The 18,323-nt window shown below is 43.4% G+C and overlaps 1 protein-coding gene across 1 annotated transcript in view; it reads left to right on the top strand.

Moving 5' to 3' along the window:
- Nucleotides 1–15,772, top strand: part of C17H12orf56 (chromosome 17 C12orf56 homolog) — a 61,179-nt gene extending 45,407 nt beyond the window's left edge. Inside the window, exons 9-13 of the mRNA XM_038315061.1 lie at nt 7,632–7,755; nt 10,824–10,898; nt 11,154–11,228; nt 13,319–13,497; nt 15,646–15,772. Of these exons, the coding sequence (XP_038170989.1) occupies nt 7,632–7,755; nt 10,824–10,898; nt 11,154–11,228; nt 13,319–13,497; nt 15,646–15,772 (580 nt within the window). The remainder of the gene's footprint in view (nt 1–7,631; nt 7,756–10,823; nt 10,899–11,153; nt 11,229–13,318; nt 13,498–15,645) is intronic.
- Nucleotides 15,773–18,323: the final 2,551 nt, after the last annotated feature.

Here is an 18,323-nt window from a genome sequence, read left to right as displayed (position 1 = left end):
ATTTGTTCTTTGATGACCAATTTCTTGAGTTCTTTGTATATTTTGGAGATCAGCCTTCTGTCCTATGTGGGGTTGGTGAAGATCTTTTCCCATTCTGTAGGTTGCCATTTTGTTTTGTTGACCATGTCCTTGGCTTTACAGAAGCTTTTCAGTTTCAGAAGATCTCATTTAAAACTGTTTCTCTCAGTGTCTGTGCTGCTGGGATTATATTTAGGAAGTGGTCTCCAGTGCCAATGCGTTCAAGTGTACTTCCCACTTTCTCTTCTATGAGGCTCAGTGTGGCTGGCTTTATGTTGAGGTCTTTGATCCGTTTGGACTTGAGTTTTGTGCATGGTGATAGATATGGGTCTATTTTCATCTTCTACATGTTGATATCTGGTTATGCCAGCACCATTTGTTGAATATGCTTTCTTTTTTTCTATTTTATCTTTTTTGCTTCTTTGTCAAAAATCAGGTGTTCATAGGTGTATGGATTGATATCCAGGTCTTCAATTCATTTCCATTGGTCCTTCTGTTTGTTTTTATGCCAATACCAGGCTGTTTTCAGTACTGTAGCTCTGTAGTAGAGTTTGAAGTCAGGGATTGTGATGCCTCCAGAAATTCCTTTATTGTACAGGATTGTTTTAGCTCTCCTGGGTTTTTTTTGTTTTTCCGTATGAAGTTGACTATTGTTCTTTTGAGGTCTGTGAAGAATTTTGCCGGGCATTGCATTGAATCTGTAGATTGCTTTAGGAAAGATTGGCATTTTTACTATAATTAATTCTACCTTCCCAAGAGCATGGGAGATCTTTCCACTTTCTGGTGTCTTCTTCAATTCTTTCTTCAAAGATTTAAAGTTCTTGTCATACAAGTCTTCCACTTGTTTGGTTAGAGTTACTCTGAGATATTTTATGCTATTTGTGGCTATTGTAAAGGGTGATGTTTCTCTGATTTCTTTCCCAGCCCTTTTATCCTCTGTGTACAGGAGGGTTACTGATTGTTTTTAGTTAATCTTGTATCCTGCTACATTACTGAAGGTGTTCATGATTTGTAGAAGTTCCTTGGTAGAAATTTTCTGGTCGCTTATGTAAACTATCATATCATCAGCAAATAGTGAGAGTTTGACTTTTTCTTTTCCAATTTGTATCCCCTTGATCTCTTTTGGTATCTTATTGCTCTAGCTAGAACCTTAAGAACTGTATTGAATAGATATGGAGAGTGGACAACCTTGTCTTGTTCCTGATTTTAGTGGGATCTCTTTGGATTTCCATTTAGTTTGATGTTGGCTGTTGGCTTGCTGTATATTGCCTTTATTATGTTTAGGTATGTTCCTTGTATTCCTGTTCTCTCCAGGACCTTTATCATGAAGGGATTTGTATTTTGTCAAAGGCTTTTTTTAGCATCTAATTAGATGATCATATGGTTCATTTTTTTTTCAGTTTGTTTATATGGTAGATTACATTGACATATTTTTGTATGTTCTACCATCCCTGCATCTCTGGGATGAAGCTGACTTGATTGTGGTGGATGATTTTTCTGATGTGTTCTTGGATTTGGTTTGCCAGTATTTTATTGAGTATTTTTGCATCAATGTTCATGAGTGAGGTTGGTCTGTAATTCTCTTTCTTAGTAATGTATTTCTGTGGTTTGAATATCAGCCTCATAAAAAGAGTTTGGCAATGTTTATTCTGTTTCTACTATGTGAAACAATTTGAGGTGTATTGGTATTAGTTCTTTGAAAATCTTGTAGAATTCTGAGCTGAAACCCTCTGGCCCTGGACTTTTTTGGGTTGGGAGACTTTTGATAACTATTTCTATTTCTTTAGCAGTTATAGGTTGATTTAATTTGCTTATCTGGTCTTGATTTAATTTTGATAAGTGATATTTATCCAGAAAGTTGTCCTTTTCCTTTAAGTTTTCCAAATTTGTGGAATACAGGTTTTCGAAATATGACCTAATGATTCTCTGGATTTCCTCCGTGTCTGTTGTTATGTCCCCCTTTTCGTTTTTGACTTTGTTATTTTGAATATTCTCTCTCTGCCTTTTGGTTAGCTTGGATAAAGGTTTGTCTATTTGTTGAATTTCTTGAAGAAACAATTTTTTGTCTCATTGATTCTTTGTATTGTTTTCTTTGTTTCTATTTTGTTGATTTCAGCTCTCAATTTGATTATTTCCTGCCATCTAGTCCTCCTGGGTGAGTTTGCTTCTTTTTGTTCTAAAGTTTTCACGTGTTCTGTTAATTCACTAGTGTGGGATTTTTCCAGCTTCTTTATGTAGGCATTTAGTGCTATTAATTTTCTTCTTAACACTGCTTTTATTGTGTCCCGTAAATTTAAGTATGCTGTGTGGTCATTTTCATTGAATTTTAGGAAGTCTTTACTTTTTTCCTTTATTTCTTCCTTGACTCATTGGTGATTCAGGCAAGCATTATTTAATTTCCATGTGTTTGTGGACTTTCTGGAATTAGTGTTGCGGTTGAATTCTAATTTTAAGTCATGGTGATCTGATAAGATACATGTGATTATTCCCATTTTTTTGTATCTGTTGAGGTTTGTTTTGTTACCTAGTATGTGGTCAATTTTTGAGAAAGTTCCATGTGATGCTGAGAAGAAGGTATATTCTTTTATGTTTGGATGGGATATTCTTTGATGTCTGTTAAGTCCATTTGAGTCATAATATCTGTTAGTTTCCCTATTTCTCTGTTAATTTTCTGTCTGACAGGCCTGCCCAGTGGTGAGAATGGGGTGTTGAAGTCTCCCACTATTAGTGTGTGGGGTTTAATGTATGATTTAAGCTTTAGAAGTGTTTCTTTTACATATGAGGGTGCCTTTGTATTAGGGGCATAGATGTTCAGTACTGAGATTTCCTCTTGATGGATTTTTCCTGTGACTAATATGAAATGTTCTCTTTGTCTCTTTTGATTGATTTTAATTTGAAGCCTATTTTGTTATATATTAGGATAGCTATACCTTACGTCCATTTGATTGGGAAAAAAAATTTCCCAACCCTTTACTGAGAAGCGATGTCTGTCTTTGAGGTTGAGGTGTGTTTCTTATATGCAACAGAAGGATGGATTCTGTTTTTGTATCCAATCTGTTAGCCTATGTCTTTTTATAGGTGAGTTGACTCTATTTATATTGAGGGATATTAATGACTAGTGATTGCTAGCTTCTGTTAATTTAATGTTTATTGTTGGTGATGTTATTGTGTGTGGTTTTCCCCTCTTTGGTATTTGCTGCTGTGAGATCATTTGTTGCCTGTGTTTTTGTGGATGTAGCCATCTCCTTGGGTTGGAGTTTTCCTTCTAGTACTTTGTTTAGGGCTGGGTTTGTGGCTAGGTATTGGTTAAATCTGGTTCTGTCATGAATATCTTGTTTTTTCCATCTATGGTAATTGAAAATTTTGCTGGGTATAGTAGTCTGTGCTGGCATCTGTGATATCTTAATCTCTGTATAACGCTTGACCAAGATCTTCTGGCTATCATTGTCTCCAATGAAAAGTCAGATGTAATTCTGATAAGTCTGCCTTTATATGTTAGTTGGCCTTTTTCCTTTGCAGCTCTTAATATTCTTTCTTTATTTTATATGTTTAATGTTTTGGTTATTATGTGGCAAGGGGACTTTTTTGATCAAATCTATTTGGTGTTCTGTAAGCTTCTTGTATCTATCTATCTATATATTTCTTTCTTTAGGTTGGGAAAGTTTTCTCTTATGATTTTGTTGAATATTTTCAATGCTTTTGAGTTGGACTTCTTTTTTTTTTTTTTTTTTTTTTTTTTTGGTTTTTCAAGGCAGGGTTTCTCTGTAGCTTTGGAGCCTGTCCTGGAACTTGCTATTGTAGTCCAGGCTGACCTCAAACTCACAGATCCACCTGCCTCTGCTCCCCAGTGCTGGGATTAAAGGCATGCGCCACCACCACCCGGCCTTGAGTTGGACTTCTTCTCCTTCTTCTATCCTTATTATTCTTAAGTTTGGTCTTTTCATGGTGTCCCATATATCCTGGATGTTTTGTGTTAAGATTTTGTTAGATTCAATGTTTTCTTTGACTGATGAGTTTATTTCCTCTATTGTATCTTCAGTGCTTGAGATTTTCTCTTCCCTCTCTTGTATTGTATTGTTTATGCTTGCATTTGTGGTTCCTGATTGTTTTCTCATAATTTCCATTTCTATAATTCCCTTGGCTTGTGTTTTCTTTATGTCTCTATTTCAGTTCTCAAGTGTTGAATTATTTATTTCATCTGTTTGATTACTTTTTCTTGGTTTTCTTTAAAGGATTTGTTGATTTCTTCCAATTTTTGTTTGTCTTTTCTTCCGTTTCTTTGAGAGAATTTTTCATTTTCTCTTTAAGGGCCTCAAACATTCTCCTAAAGTAACTTTTTAAGTCATTTTCTTCTGCTTCATCTGTATTTGGCTGTTCAAGTCTAGCTGTTGTACAGCCACTAGCCACCATTGGTGTTGTGTTGCTCTTTGTGGTGTTGTGTATGTTCTTGCCTTGTCTAGCCATCTTTTCCTAACCATTGGTGTAGTTGGGGTTGTCTGTGTCTCTGGTGATCAGTCTTCCAGGTGCCAGTGGATCCAAGGCTCAGATGGTTGCTCCTTGTGGTGCAGTCAGGGCCAGGTTGCAGTTACCCTGGAGGTCACTCAGTGTTCCTGGAGGTCGCTCAGCACTCCGAGGAGTGGCTCTGCAATCGCAGGGGTCATTTGGGCCTGTTCCCATGGAGGTTGCTTGCTTGGGGCTGCTTCTGCTGAGGTGGCTGCTCCGGCAGAGGTCAGTGGCTCAGGCCTGTTCCTGTAGATGTCCCTGGCTTGGGCCTGCTTAAGCGGAGATCCCTGCTCCTCCCCGCCGCCCATCCCACAGAGGTCTCTGGCTCAGGCCTGCTCCCTCAGAGGTGGCTCCCTTATACCTGATCCTGTGAAGGTGAAGGTGGCTGCCTTTGGGCCTGCTCCAGCTGAGGTCGCTGGCTCAGGCCTGTTCCCATGGAGGTCACAGGCTCAGGCCTGTTCTCACAGATGTCCCTGGCTCCCTGATCATCTTTTAAATAATGTAAAAAGCCGAGGAAGCGTATAGCATTCCTAGTCTCATTATGGAAACTGCATTTATGCTTATAGAGAACGTCCATGTGGTCCCGCCATTAACCTGTTTTACTACCGAGAGGCCCCAGAGCTCCTGTACATGTCCGATTCGTCAGCTGCTCTTCCTCCCCCCCTTGCCCCCTTCCTCCAACTCTTTACGTCTTTCCTTTCTTTGATTTTTGCTTCTTTAAGACAGGGTCTCATGGAGTTGGGATTGGTCCTGACACTACAGCTGAGGATGACCTTGAACTTTGTAAGCCCCCTCCCTCTGCCCAAATGACTGCCTAGCTTCCTTCCACACCTTTTTAATTTTTCAGTGACATCTTACTGTGCCGCCCAAGATGGTTTTGGATTTCTGGGTCCAAGCGATCCGCCTCCTTCAGCCACCCCACTAAGGAGGAATGCAGAAGTGTGGCCCTGGGCTCGGTTCAGCTCCATCATCCTGCTTTCAGCCCCATTTCAGCCACACGTGATTGCACTTAGCATCTGAAGATAATCTTATAGACTCAACTTTTTAGGATGCATAATTTGAATTGTGACCTTTTCTTAGTGTTAAGTAATTGGCTACCATGTACTGTCAATCATGTATTAACATATATGTGATTTGTTTGTTAAGTAATTAGCTTCCATGTACTGTTGACCATGTAGTAACATGTATATGATTTGTTAGTGGATGTACTGTTGACCATGTAGTAACATGTATATATCATTTGTTAGTGGACAGTTACAGTGCATTTGAAAGAAAGGCCCCCAGCTTTAAACCAGTTTTTATTAACTAATGTTTAGCTTTTAATTCGCTAATAGTGCTTAATGGTGCAGAACACCCTTAAAATGCTCTGATTAAAAAAAAAAGAGGCTCTGGAGTCAAACTTTGGGTCAAATGAGCATTTTAGGAAGTATTTCACATTATTGGTTGGGGACATAGTTCAATGCCAGGTCCGGTGTTACTGGGACTTGATCTGACTGAGGAGGCAGCAAGGGAATACAGAAAAGCTGGGGTCAGGGGCCTGTGCTGTCTCTGATGGAGAGCACCTATCACGCTCAACAACCCAGAACCTCTTCAAGGTTATCATGTATGGCGCAGGGAGGAGTTAGCTAGTCTCTGTTGGAGGTCTCTGTAGGTAGAGCAGTCTCAGGCTGTAAACATCCCTGAGGAGGGAAATCTGTGGTCGCTAGTTTTGCTTATTTCCCCTGGTCCTGAGGCATTGAGCCTTAACCTGGCCATGCCCATGTCAACAATGATGCACACTCACTTGGAACGTCATCCACTCATTGAGCATCCAATCAAGGCTCCTCACTGCTCAGTAGGTAGTGCTTCCCTGTGAGCATGAGGACCAGAGTTGGATCCCCAGCAGCCATGTGAAAAGCCAGGCATGGTAGCATTGTTTGCAAAACCAACACTAGGTTTTGGATAGGCTGGGGATTGCTGGTCAATCTGAATAGCCTAATTGGTGAACCAGATCTCCATGAGAGACTGTCTCCAGAAACAAAGTGGATGGTTTTGGAGCAGCAAAACCCGAGGTTGACCTCTGGCCTCACAGACCCACATATATGTATGTATACAGACCCACATATATGCATATACACTATAAAATATGGTAGATGTATGAGGCAATGCATTGCTGAATCATCAAAACACATCAAAATATATGAAAGTTTTATTTTTTTTTAATTTAAAAAGTACTTTCCATAGCCCCAGTGATACATGCTTTCCATTGACAAAGCAACACATCTGAAAAGTCCTGTAGTGAAGAGATCCAATATCCATCTTTCAGTTATGTGTATATGTGTAGGTAAGTACACAAGAGTTCAGGCATCCTGGGAGCCCCTGGGACTGGAGCTACAGACGGCCGTGAGTCACCGTATGGATGCTGGGAATCAAACCTGGGACCTCCGCAAGGGCAATACATGCTCTTAACTGCGGAGCCATCCCTCTGGCCCCAGTAATCAGTATATTTAAATCATTAAATATTTGAACTACATATACTGTGTTGCATAAATAAGAGTGTGTAATTTGCAGCAAAACACTGCCTAAGGGGATCTTAGATGACAGTCTTCTGGTCCAGCATCTTACTCTGTCCCCATCGTAATGTGCTCTCGGCTTTCCTTTTCCTCTGTCTGGTTTTCTCCACTCTCCCGCTTCTCTGACGCTGTCTACTTGCCGGCCCTCCAGTGCTCCCCAACACTTGCTGCTTCATCTCATCTCACCTCCTCTTTTTCTCTTTCGGAGTTGTTCCTGTGTTTATGGTTCTAATGAACTTACTTAACCAGTTACTGACTTCGACTTTAGAATCTATTTTGTCTGCAGTGTTGCTTAGAACTAATAATCCATAAATATAGCCAGATGCCAGTGGCGCACGCCTTTCATCCTAGCACTGGGAGGCAGAGGCAGGGGGAATCTCTGTGAGTTCGAGCACAGCCTGGTCTACAAAGCAAGGGCTACACAGAGACACCCTGTTTCAAAAAAAAAAAAATTAAAAAGAATAAACAAAGTGTCTCTAAGTTTGACCTCATTGCTTTCCTTTTAAAAACTTTATCCATTAATGGTTTTTCTTTTTCTTTCTTTTTTTTTTTTTTTAGGGGAACACTGTTTAATCTCTTAGTAATTTTAATTAGCAAGCCTAAGGTTCCAAAGTCTTGCTCCCTGTCTAACACCCAGCCACAGTCTGACTCAACCTCAGCCGAAATGTCTTTTGATGCTCAGGTGAGATGAGAATTTGGGGGTCAACTAAATGTAACTGCAGGGACTCTTGTTCCTTACATACTAACATGGAATACGATGCTGTAAAACACGGAAATGTGCATATTAAAGAGGACATGCTTTGTTAGTAACCTAAAATCTTAGCTATTTGGCCAATATTAGTGCATCTGTTTTGTGTTTTCAGGTATATAAACTAAGGAAAATAATACTATTTTAAAATGCCATTCATCTGCCCAAATGTCTCTCTGTATATTATTCAAATACCTGCGATTCCATAGTAGAAATTTGTCCAAAAAACAAACAAACAAACAAACAACTCCTAAAGAATGTCTTCCAAATTTTAAGGTCTACTTGGACTGAATTTTCTCCTAATAAGTGAGTAGTGCTCAAATAGTGCTCAGCAGTAAGAGCCACCTCGTTTCTACCATTTTAGGAAATCATTAGAAGTACCGAACTGTATAGAATGTGTATTTCCAAGGGAACATACCAGCTCACAATCAATTTATTTTTTTTTAAGGGTGGGATATGGTTTGACGGGTCTTAAGCACACACAGCTGGAGCTGTGTTAGAAGGTGTATCCCCTCGGCATGCATTCACTGATTGCCTGTTAGGAGCAAACAACGCTAGGCAGAGGTCCAAAGACTAAACAAAGCAGATTTACACAGTGTCCACAAATTCACAAGCATTCACCATCAAAATAGTTCATGAGCTGTGAGTGTGACCGGTGTCGGTGAGGCGTGCCGCGCCTGCATGGGGACACCTGATACACACTTTGAGATAGTTGAGCGAATGAGTAGATTGAAGACTCAGCGAGAAGCGAAAATGCGCACAAGTAGAGCTACTATATACATGGTATGGTGCTGTGTGTAGTGGCTTCTTAAATACATACCACACATACATGGTGTGGTAGCACTTACCTGGACATCCAGCACTTGAGAGGTGAAGGCAGAACTGAGGGCGGCAGATCAGCCTTGTACTACACAGTGAGACCTTTCTGAGAAAGGGGAGGAGGGGGAGGAGGGAGAGAGTGCAACTTAGCTGAGGGTCGACAGAAGTCAGCAGGAAGCCCTGGATTAAAGAGATAACAGTTCAACAGTTAAGAGCGCTTGCTACTCTTGGAGAGGGGCCAAGTTCAATTCTAAGCTCCCACATGGCAGCTCTCAGTCTGATGCCCTCTTCTGGCCTATGTGGGTACATGCAGGCAAAACACTCACACATGAACTATATTTATGTCTATTAATATATTTGTATAAAATATGTGCATATCTATACACATATAAAATATGTGTGTATATATATACATGCATACATATTTGGCTTTTTGAGACAGGATTTCTCTGTGTAACAGCCCTAGCTATTCTGGAATTCTATCTGTAGACCAGTCTGGTCTCGAGCTCACAGAGATCTGCCTGCTTCTACCTCCCAATTGCTGGGACTAAAGTTGTGCGCCACCACCACCTGGCTTAAAAACAAAAGAAGAGGGAAGTCTTCCCTGAGCCTAACTTTCTAGGTTTTTCTTTTGGACCTTTGACTCAGTTTATGTCTATGCATTAACTTACTAATTGCTGGCTTGGTGCCTGTTTCTTCAGTAGGCTATGTTCCACAAGAGAGGCAGGGACTCTCCCGTGTCTAGCACAGTGCCTGATGCATATTTGCTGAATAAATACACAAAGAGGAAGGGAGACGTCAAATCATGAAAAGGATAGATTCCAGAATATGTTAGGAATTTGAGCTGATTCTTGACATAAAGTTTGGGGACTAGAAGACAGCTTTTAGAATCTGTCCTAAGAGTCAGACATGAGTGACTGCAAGAAGTCCAGCTTCAAGGGGGAAGCACTGAGCTTGGTTTGGGTTTGTTAGTCTGGATCACTAATAGTATAACCCCCTGAGAACATCTAGTGGGCATCATGGATGGGCATAGGTGTCGTGTCTGCAGAACCTTGGATCTTCTGCACTGGGCAGCCAGCGTGGCCATCAGGAGACAACGCAGATTTTGGTCACCAGATGTAAGAGGAAGGGAGACAGTAGACTAGAGTTCATCCTGCACACTGTTTGAGGGCAGAGTTGAGGCCTGGAGCATGTCCACAGGCAGTTCTCATGCCCAGAGTGACTTGTGGACCCTCTCGACTGCCTGGAGATCTTGTAGGCAGAGTTCTCTGAGCCCTGTATTTACCCATTCCCCAAAAGGAACAGAAGTTCAGACTGGGCACAAGTCTAAATCCCTTAGAAAACCTCCCGCATCAAGCCGAAGGAGCATGTTCACACCCTGAAGGGAAGTAAGGTTGTTGATCTGACTGCTGATGTGGACCCCGTGTGCAGGATTTTCATGGCTTTGTCTGGGCCTTCCTGTGTTCCGTAAGCCACCTGTGGGTCCTTGTTAAATGTGTTGTCTCTTTACACGAATGGCTTTGGTTTTGGTCGTGCTGGGAGTGAACACGTGAGGAAAACGTTCTACCACTAAGCTACTAACTTTTCATTTTGAGACAGGGTCTCACTAAGTTGCCCACATAGGCCTTGAACTTGTGACCTCTGTGCCTCGGCTCTTTCGTGTCTGGAATAATATGCCTGAGTCAGCCAGCCCAGTCTGAAAACTACCTTTCTGGGAATGGCTCAACCAAGTGGAATGGAAAGTGGACATCACAAATAAAAATTTAAGTCAGAAATCCTTTTTCAAGGATCTAAAGGGAAATGACTTTTCTGGCTCAGCCTGTGGCAGCGCACTGATGACTGACCAGCCTATAGCAGCGCACTGATGACTGACCAGCCTATAGCAGCGCACTGATGACTGGCTCAGCCTATGGCAGCGCACTGATGACTGACCAGCCTATAGCAGCGCACTGACGACTGACCAGCCTATAGCAGCGCACTGATGACTGGCTCAGCCTATGGCAGCGCACTGACGGCTGGCTCAGCCTATGGCAACGCACTGACGACTGACCAGCCTATACCAGCGCACTGACGACTGACCAGCCTATGGCAGCGCACTGACGGCTGGCTCAGCCTATGGCAGCGCACTGATGGCTGGCTGGATAAGCCAATGGCAGTGCACTGATGATTATTGAAACTTCTAGTTACAGAAACTCACCCTGGAGTATACAGATACGGCTATAGCCCTGCTCTATGAGATTCTTCTTGTCTTTCAGCAGGTACAGCATGTATTTTTACTTTAATTCTAACTTGATTATGCTATAACTTTTAACGTTGTAACATCTTGGGGGATTGTCTCTAAAACTGGTTGGCCTCGGTGATGCTACCCTTCACTCTTCAGTGCTATTCTAGGTGATTTTATAGTAACTGATTTGAAAGATTTGATTGATTAGGGTACAAACACATTTGGGAGTGAGAATCCTTTAGCTATGATTTAGACGTCATGACTGTAACTTGTTTCCTTGAGTCTTTAGGGAAATCTTGGATTGGGATCCACAAAGTTTGCTATTACCTGGATGATGTCCTTTCTACAGAGCTGTCCTCCCACAGTGAGTATTGAGCAGAAAAAGGCCAGATTTACAGGATGCTTTGTGCTTCATTAATTAAACACAGGCGTTGTCCTGTGATTTACTTGAGTCTACAGAGCAGAAGCAAAAGATAAACTTGACGATTTTATTATTTAATGAACAGAAAATGTTTTTATATTTGAATTAAAGGTATTAAATTATGGCTAAAGATTAGCTTTATTTTTATTAAAATAAAAAACCCAAAACTTTGAAGGTATGTATAATAAATGAAATGTTAGAATTTAAGTGACAAGACTGACATTTGCCATAAGTAGAAACATGAACAGAACACTTGGGATTGGCTGTGCATTCTACCCCTGCATCCTGGTTCCATTCATGTCCGATGGTCCGTGTCTGTCATTTTACTAGATTGCAGCCAGAGGGAGCTATTTAGCACAAAAAATGCCATTGCCAGGCCTTTCTATTAGCTAGATGATCTCTCAGCAGCTTTTCTCTTTGCCAACCTCCTTCCCAGGCCTGCAGGGCAGGCATCTTAGAGCTTTGCTGCCTCAACTGGTCCTTCCTTCATCCTGCCATGGCATCTCTCAACTCAAGGGCCAGCCCTCTTCCCCCACTGACTCCATCATCATGACTGAGACAATGGCTTTCTCCACGGGACATGAGGACAGCGATATGTCTAGCGTGCTAGATGCTCTACAAAATATCGCATGAACTAATGTTTGTAAAGCCTTCATCCTCCATCTCTCCCCACTTCCCCAAGCTCAGTTTCCCTCTGCTCATTCATGCATTCAGCTAACTGACGTATGGTTTACTAGAAATCTCTTCAAAAGGCAGCGCTTGGGGCTGGTGAGATGGCTCAGGTGATTGTTTACAAGCCTAAGAAACTGTGTGTGTGCCCTGATCCCAGTGTGGTAGGAGAAGGGAACAGCTTCCATAAGAGTCATCTTCTGAGTTCCACACATGTGTAAGTGGCCTGCACACCCACATGCACATGTGTGTACGGGCACATATACAAATCACACACATGCGCTCGCTCGCGCACGCACGCATGTGGGTAAGGTAGCGAGAGGAGTACTAGTCATGAAGAATGTTTCCTCTTTCCACACATGCCTGTCGACCCATTCCCAGCCGTGAACTACTTTTCCAGAGCCTGTCCTGAAGAACCTGTATTCTCTTGTCAGAGCCCTATGGCACGTTTATGCAAAGCTGGCCAGGGCCGCAGTGTACAATATCAATAGAATAGCCTACTGGCCAAAATGGTGAAGGCCACGGTGTTGGCTCCCTCAGCAGTGCACAGAGCTCAGCCGGGCTCAGAACCCCTACTCAAGGAGCACCATAGTTTTTACTTATTCATATTCATATGTGCAATATGAAAGACCCCCTACTTATCTTATGCCGTGGTCATAGGCTCTATATCTGACTGAGGTCCTAAGGGTCTCAAACAATGGGGAAGTCCCTCACGCAGTCTTTAAAGGAACCAAGTCAAGTACGAGGCCAGTGTATGACCGTGAAACCCGGCAGGATGAAGGGTGCCCTGAGGCAAGGGGACACGGACATGTAAAAGGTATTAAGCCAGCTCTGAACAGTAGGACAAATGGAGACCACCTGAGAAACTGGCAATAAAGGAAACTCTTGAGGGGGTGGGAGCATCGGATGCACCTACTTGTTCAGCCAGCCCTAATTATCTTACCTAGTAAAACCAAGGTGCCTTGAATTGAGGAGACGGCTCAGCGGGTAAGAAGCACTTGCCGCCAACCTGAGTTGAATCCCCAAGACTCATGTGTAGAAAAAGAGAATTGACTTAGCAAGCTGTCAGCCAGCTTCCGCATGCACACCTTGGCAAGCATGCATAGCATGCCACCCCCAAATAATTAAAAAAATGTAATTTAAAAATTAAAACAAAAATATCAAAATGCTAAAGAAAGGAAACGTGTAGTCACTGGTTGGTCCGTGATCTGGTACTGAGTAGCATTTCAGTGGGAACTAGCCCAGAAGCCTGGGAGGAAGGGTGGCAAGGGCATCAGCCTAGACTTGTCAATGAGGCTAACCGCTGAAGTGGGACGCGTGTGGGTGGCACCCTGCCCACGTGTAACTTCCTTCTCCTCATCTAGATGGCTTTTGTGGCCAGCATTGTGAAGCGGGTGGTGAGCGGGCTTTCAGCCTCGCTCCAGCTGCTGAGTCCCTGCCAAGCAGTTCTGTTGTACCAGCAATTTTACATCCTCAAGAGCTGCCTGCAGTACAGCAAGACTCTCGCCGAGTACATCAGGAACAACCACAGCGAAGAGTTCAGGTAAGGAAAAAGAGCACGGCCAAACCGAAATGCTCATGGCTCCTTTTCACGGACGCTTACGACAGGACCAGATCGTTAGGTTAACGGCGATGGAAAAGTTTACTTCTGTTTTTAGCAATCCTTTATTTGGCCACAGGTAAGGTGAAATTGTGTACAGGTCTCAGAATGCCGTCTGAGGAGTGTCCCCAGCCCAGAAACTTCTTGCCTCTCGTCGCCTTGCTGTGTGCGCCCTGCATCGCACAGAACCGTGACTTGGGGTAACAAACCCTAGAGAAAGGGGATGATAAATTATGAACCGGAAGTTGAAGTCAGCTGCTGCATGCACGTTGGGGGTGACCAGTCAGTAAAGGGGGACAGTAAGCAAACACTGGGGAGTCTGTTGTTGATTTGTTTCATTTACTCTTTATTATTCCCCAGTAACAAAACAGTAAGCAGAAGTAGCAGGTTTGGTTCTGTCCATCCGGCAGCCTGCTCTGCTGTCCCTCGGGGGTTCCACTTCCACTCCACGGCTAGCAAGGCCAGGTGCACTCAGCACTGCACCCTGATCTAACATGTATTCAAGAAAACTAATGTAGTTTTTGCCCTAAATGAGAAGGGTGCAGCCAGCGTGGCTCCACCCTTGGTTCAGAGAGAGACATCAAAAGATGTGGAGGCATGTATTATATGGCTTTATATTGAGCTCAAAAGGGGTAAAGTCAGCCCTCTGTGTAGACTCTGTTTCCTGCATGTGGCATTACACCAGAAGGTCCACTCTGGATACCATAAAAGGATTTATTTGGTTCCAAGCTGATCCCACAAATCAGTCCCAGCACCCTCCCTCTCCTGGTTCCTAACTTCTTTTTCCTTCTCATTAGGAAAAACTGACATAGCGTGAAATTTACCCCTTTGGAGCATATAATTTGGCCGCTTTGAATATGTTTCACAATATTTTGCAACCATCATCACTGAACTGCTGAACATTGTCATTATCTGAAAGTACCCGTTAAGCAGACACATCCCTTCCCCTTCTCTGCTGCTGGCAACCACTCACCTACACGATCTTCCTGACAACCTTTGGTCTCAGATCTTTTATCCATCATATTCCCAAGGTTTGTTCATGTTGTAGCATGAATAAAAACTCCCTACCCCAACTTGTTTTTCCATTTGGAGACACGGTCTTGTGGTGTAGCCCAGGCCAGTCTGGAATTCACTATGTAGCTTAAGTTGGCTTTGAACTCATTGCAAGCCTCTTGCTCTAACTTGAGTGCTGTAATCATAGGCATGTGACATCATGTCCAGCCTAATTATAAAAGCTATAGTTATAAACTTGAAAAACTACCAGGGCAACTGGCAAAAATGGTGTCATACTCCTGGATAGCAATAACTGACTGGAACTCCCAGCAGGCCCTGTCAGGAGGCTCGTGCGCCCTTTGGCTGCCATCCTCCCTCCCCACTCCCACCCCCCGCTTACTCCTCCCACCCCACTAGCTTACATTTCTAGTGGATATTCAGCTTTGTAGTTTCTGTTTTAATCTAGTGATTTTTCCATTTACCTTGCATTACAATCATCTGGGTAGTTATGAATAACATCAGCCCAGCTGTGGTCCTGTTTTGGTTCACCTGGGGGCATGGTCTGGGCAGTGACAGTTTTTAAAGCTCCCCCAGGTGCTTCTGTTGTTCACTGGGGGCTGAGAACCATTTGATGCTACCCAAGGAGATGGCTGAAGGCTGTCTATATCTTCTTATGTAGAAGCCTCTGCTGTAGAGGATGCGGGAGATAAGCCCTGCTCTTTCCTCTTGACTGGTCCGGATGGGTTGGCTTGGCTTGGCCTCCGCTCCTTACTCCTTTCTGTGCACTGTCTGAAGAATCCAACATCAGAATCCTCATACAGTGGTGAGGACAGTCCTGTCCTATCTTGTCTTCCTGGTCACTGCCTACATGGCAGATGCGTTATGAGTTCCTTTCTCAAGTAAAGTACCCATGCTCACTGAAATGCACACACAGCAGAGCTCTTCTAAGTCCTGAGTCAGGAGGTTGGAAGTCTGACACGCTGAGTCTCGTGGCTAAGACTCCCCACCCCCAACCTTGTGCAGTGAGTGTGAACACACTGGATGGACCGATGTGAAAATCCTCATTTTTACAAGTGTTTTGTTTCTCTGTGGTTGCAGGTACTTCATTCACGTGCCAGCCTTGGAAAATAGGCTCCCTGTATGGTACCCTATTACGGAGCCCACCACTCAACTCTGCCGTGAAGTTCTACAGTTGATTGAACAGAAACAATATGCAAAATTTTAGAGGAGATAAAGTATAAAGTGTTCATTGAAAGTCAGTCTTTATGAGAAACAGCCTTTCAGTTTATTCAATATCTCGCTCTCCCCAGGTCTTGTAAAGATTTTAGTTAAATGTCCACTAGCCCGTCTCTAGGAGGTCTTACTTTCTAAGCAACCGTGACTAGGCTGAGATCATACAGCTCCATGGTAGCATCCTCCTTGCCTAGCATCTGTGGAGATGTGGGTTCAACACTAGCACAGGAAAAATGAAACAAAAAACTAAGCACTACAACTGTCTAAATCTTTATGTAGAGTGGTGTACCTCTCCATAATGAAAGGTTTCTTACAGACATGAACCCAATACAGAGCACAGAAACATAGAGACCGAGTGTGCACAATAGATCCATTGGTGCAATAAGGGTGCTTGGTAGAAGCCACCAGAACACCCACAGCAGGATGGTTGTGGGAAGTACAAACCACACAGTGAGCCCAATAGAAGTGCCCCGCCATGGCACAATGCCTTCTCCTCCACCTGGAAATGTTCTTATGGCAAAAGTGTCCAGGCAGCAATGGGTAGGAGAGCAGCCACAGACACACAAAAGACAAGGGGAACCCGGCCCGACTTGCTTTGGCTTAGCCTGCTTCCTGCCTGGGGGCAGTCTGAGCCGTCCTGTGTGGCCCTGTGGAAGGGAAGCTACTCTTGAACTTGACCACTCTCGCAACCACTTATGAAACCCCTCAGCCACACTGTGTGGCCATACATCAACTGTGTCCCAAACGCTCCCCGTGCACTGTTGTGTTTGGACGTCTGAGAACACCAGAGCTGGGCTTTCTGTTCAGCATGTGACGGCGTGAGAAAAGTCTGCCTCCAAAGAAAGCGCTCCTTGGGCAGCTATGCCCGCAGTGGGCAGTGGAAGCACAGCTGGGGACCCTGTTGAAGAGACTTAGGATCTCGTCGTTAATTTGTCCAGCAATATTTAAATAAATTATTTTACAGTGAGCATTTTTATATTATAACATTTGTATGACTTTTAATTGATGGTCTAAGACATTTCTTAGATTTACTACTTCTGCAGTGTTGTAAACATTCTTTGTAAACATATTCTTCTATCTGCCAATGTAAGGCACTTGCCAAATGTGTGGGCGGGCCCTGGGTTCAATGCGCAGCACTACGAAAAAGAATTGTCTTCTAATTATGAGACTTTGTGTTAAAAATGTACACGCAGAGACACTTTGAGCTTCCCAAATTGCTCCGCTGAGAGGCTGTGGGTGGGTGAGGAGGGAACCTTCTTTCTTGTTCCGTCCCTTCGATGTAACAAGGCTGTGTGCCCCTGCTCCCAGCGGTGGCAACCTCCTCCTCACTTGGCTCCGCTCCCCACAGGTCGTCCTTGCAGCTCCGGTAATGACTTAATTTGCCAGCATCACAGGTTCCCATCATTTACAAGCTCTTATGTGCTTGTTTTATTGCCAGCACAATGTTTAATACGTAGAGGCAGAACTATTGCAAGACTTTTCAGAAACACATAAAGGCAGTACTGAGTTTTCAACTTGCAAAATCCTGGTATACTGTTCCGTTCAAAATAATGTTTTGACACATTGATAAAAATATTTTTGTTTGCAGATTATTTATAATAAATTGTTGGTTTGGTTTGTTTGTGTGAGATTTAGGGTTTTTTATTTTGACTTTTTAAAAGTCTTAGGTACTGTACTTTTGCAAAAAAAAAAAAGTAAGAAATGAAACCTTCATTCAGGAATCTTATTGTAATTTAAAAAGAGAGAGAAAGATGCCGTGTGACAGAGCTCACATGGAGGAATTTTATTGGGAGAAAGGGAATGGAAAAATGGAGGAGGGTGGGGGATATCAGCCTCTGGGGCCAGGAGCAGCAGAAGAGAAGAGAGAGACATAGAAATTGATGGGAGGCGGGCAAGGTTCACCTTTCAGAAAAAGGGAACGTGGTGAACGTGCACCAGCGGTGCTCTTAGTGGCTGCACCTGAGGACGAATCCCGTCGGGACCGCAAGGGCAGGTGCAGATGCCCGAACACCAGCCAAATGCATTCCTAGTTCTGACCCCATAACCAGCTATTTGACTTCAGCCTGCAGGTCCTCTTCCTCGGCCTTCTCTGTCTCCTTCTGTTTCTCTGCTGTGCAGCAGGATGAGGCTGAATGGTCTCTAGCTGCTTGCTAATGTTCTCTGCCTGTAAACAACACTTCTGTTCCTTTATTCAAACAGGGTCTTACATAGCCAGGCAGGCCTTGAATGCTCTCTGTGGCCCAGGATGACTTTGAACTCCTGATCCTCCTGCCTCCGTCTCCCAAGAGCTGGCATTGTAAGTGTGGAGCCACACCTGCCTCTGAACACAACATTCTGTTTTATTTTTATGTGTGGGTCTGTAGAGACCAGAAGAGGGTAGCATTGGATCGCTTGAACTGGGGTCACAGAGAGTTGTGAGCTGCCTGGTGTGAGTGCTAGAAACTGAACTCTGGTTCTCTGGAAGAACAGCAAGTGCTTTTAACCACTGAGCCATCCTGGATCATCTCTGTATGTGAGACTTAACACTCTGAATTGATGCAGTA

Source organism: Arvicola amphibius, chromosome 17, assembly GCF_903992535.2.
Source record: "Arvicola amphibius chromosome 17, mArvAmp1.2, whole genome shotgun sequence".
NCBI classification, from domain to species: Eukaryota; Metazoa; Chordata; class Mammalia; order Rodentia; family Cricetidae; genus Arvicola; species Arvicola amphibius.
Note: the sequence above shows the minus strand (reverse complement) of the source record. Positions and strands in the feature narration are given on the sequence as shown.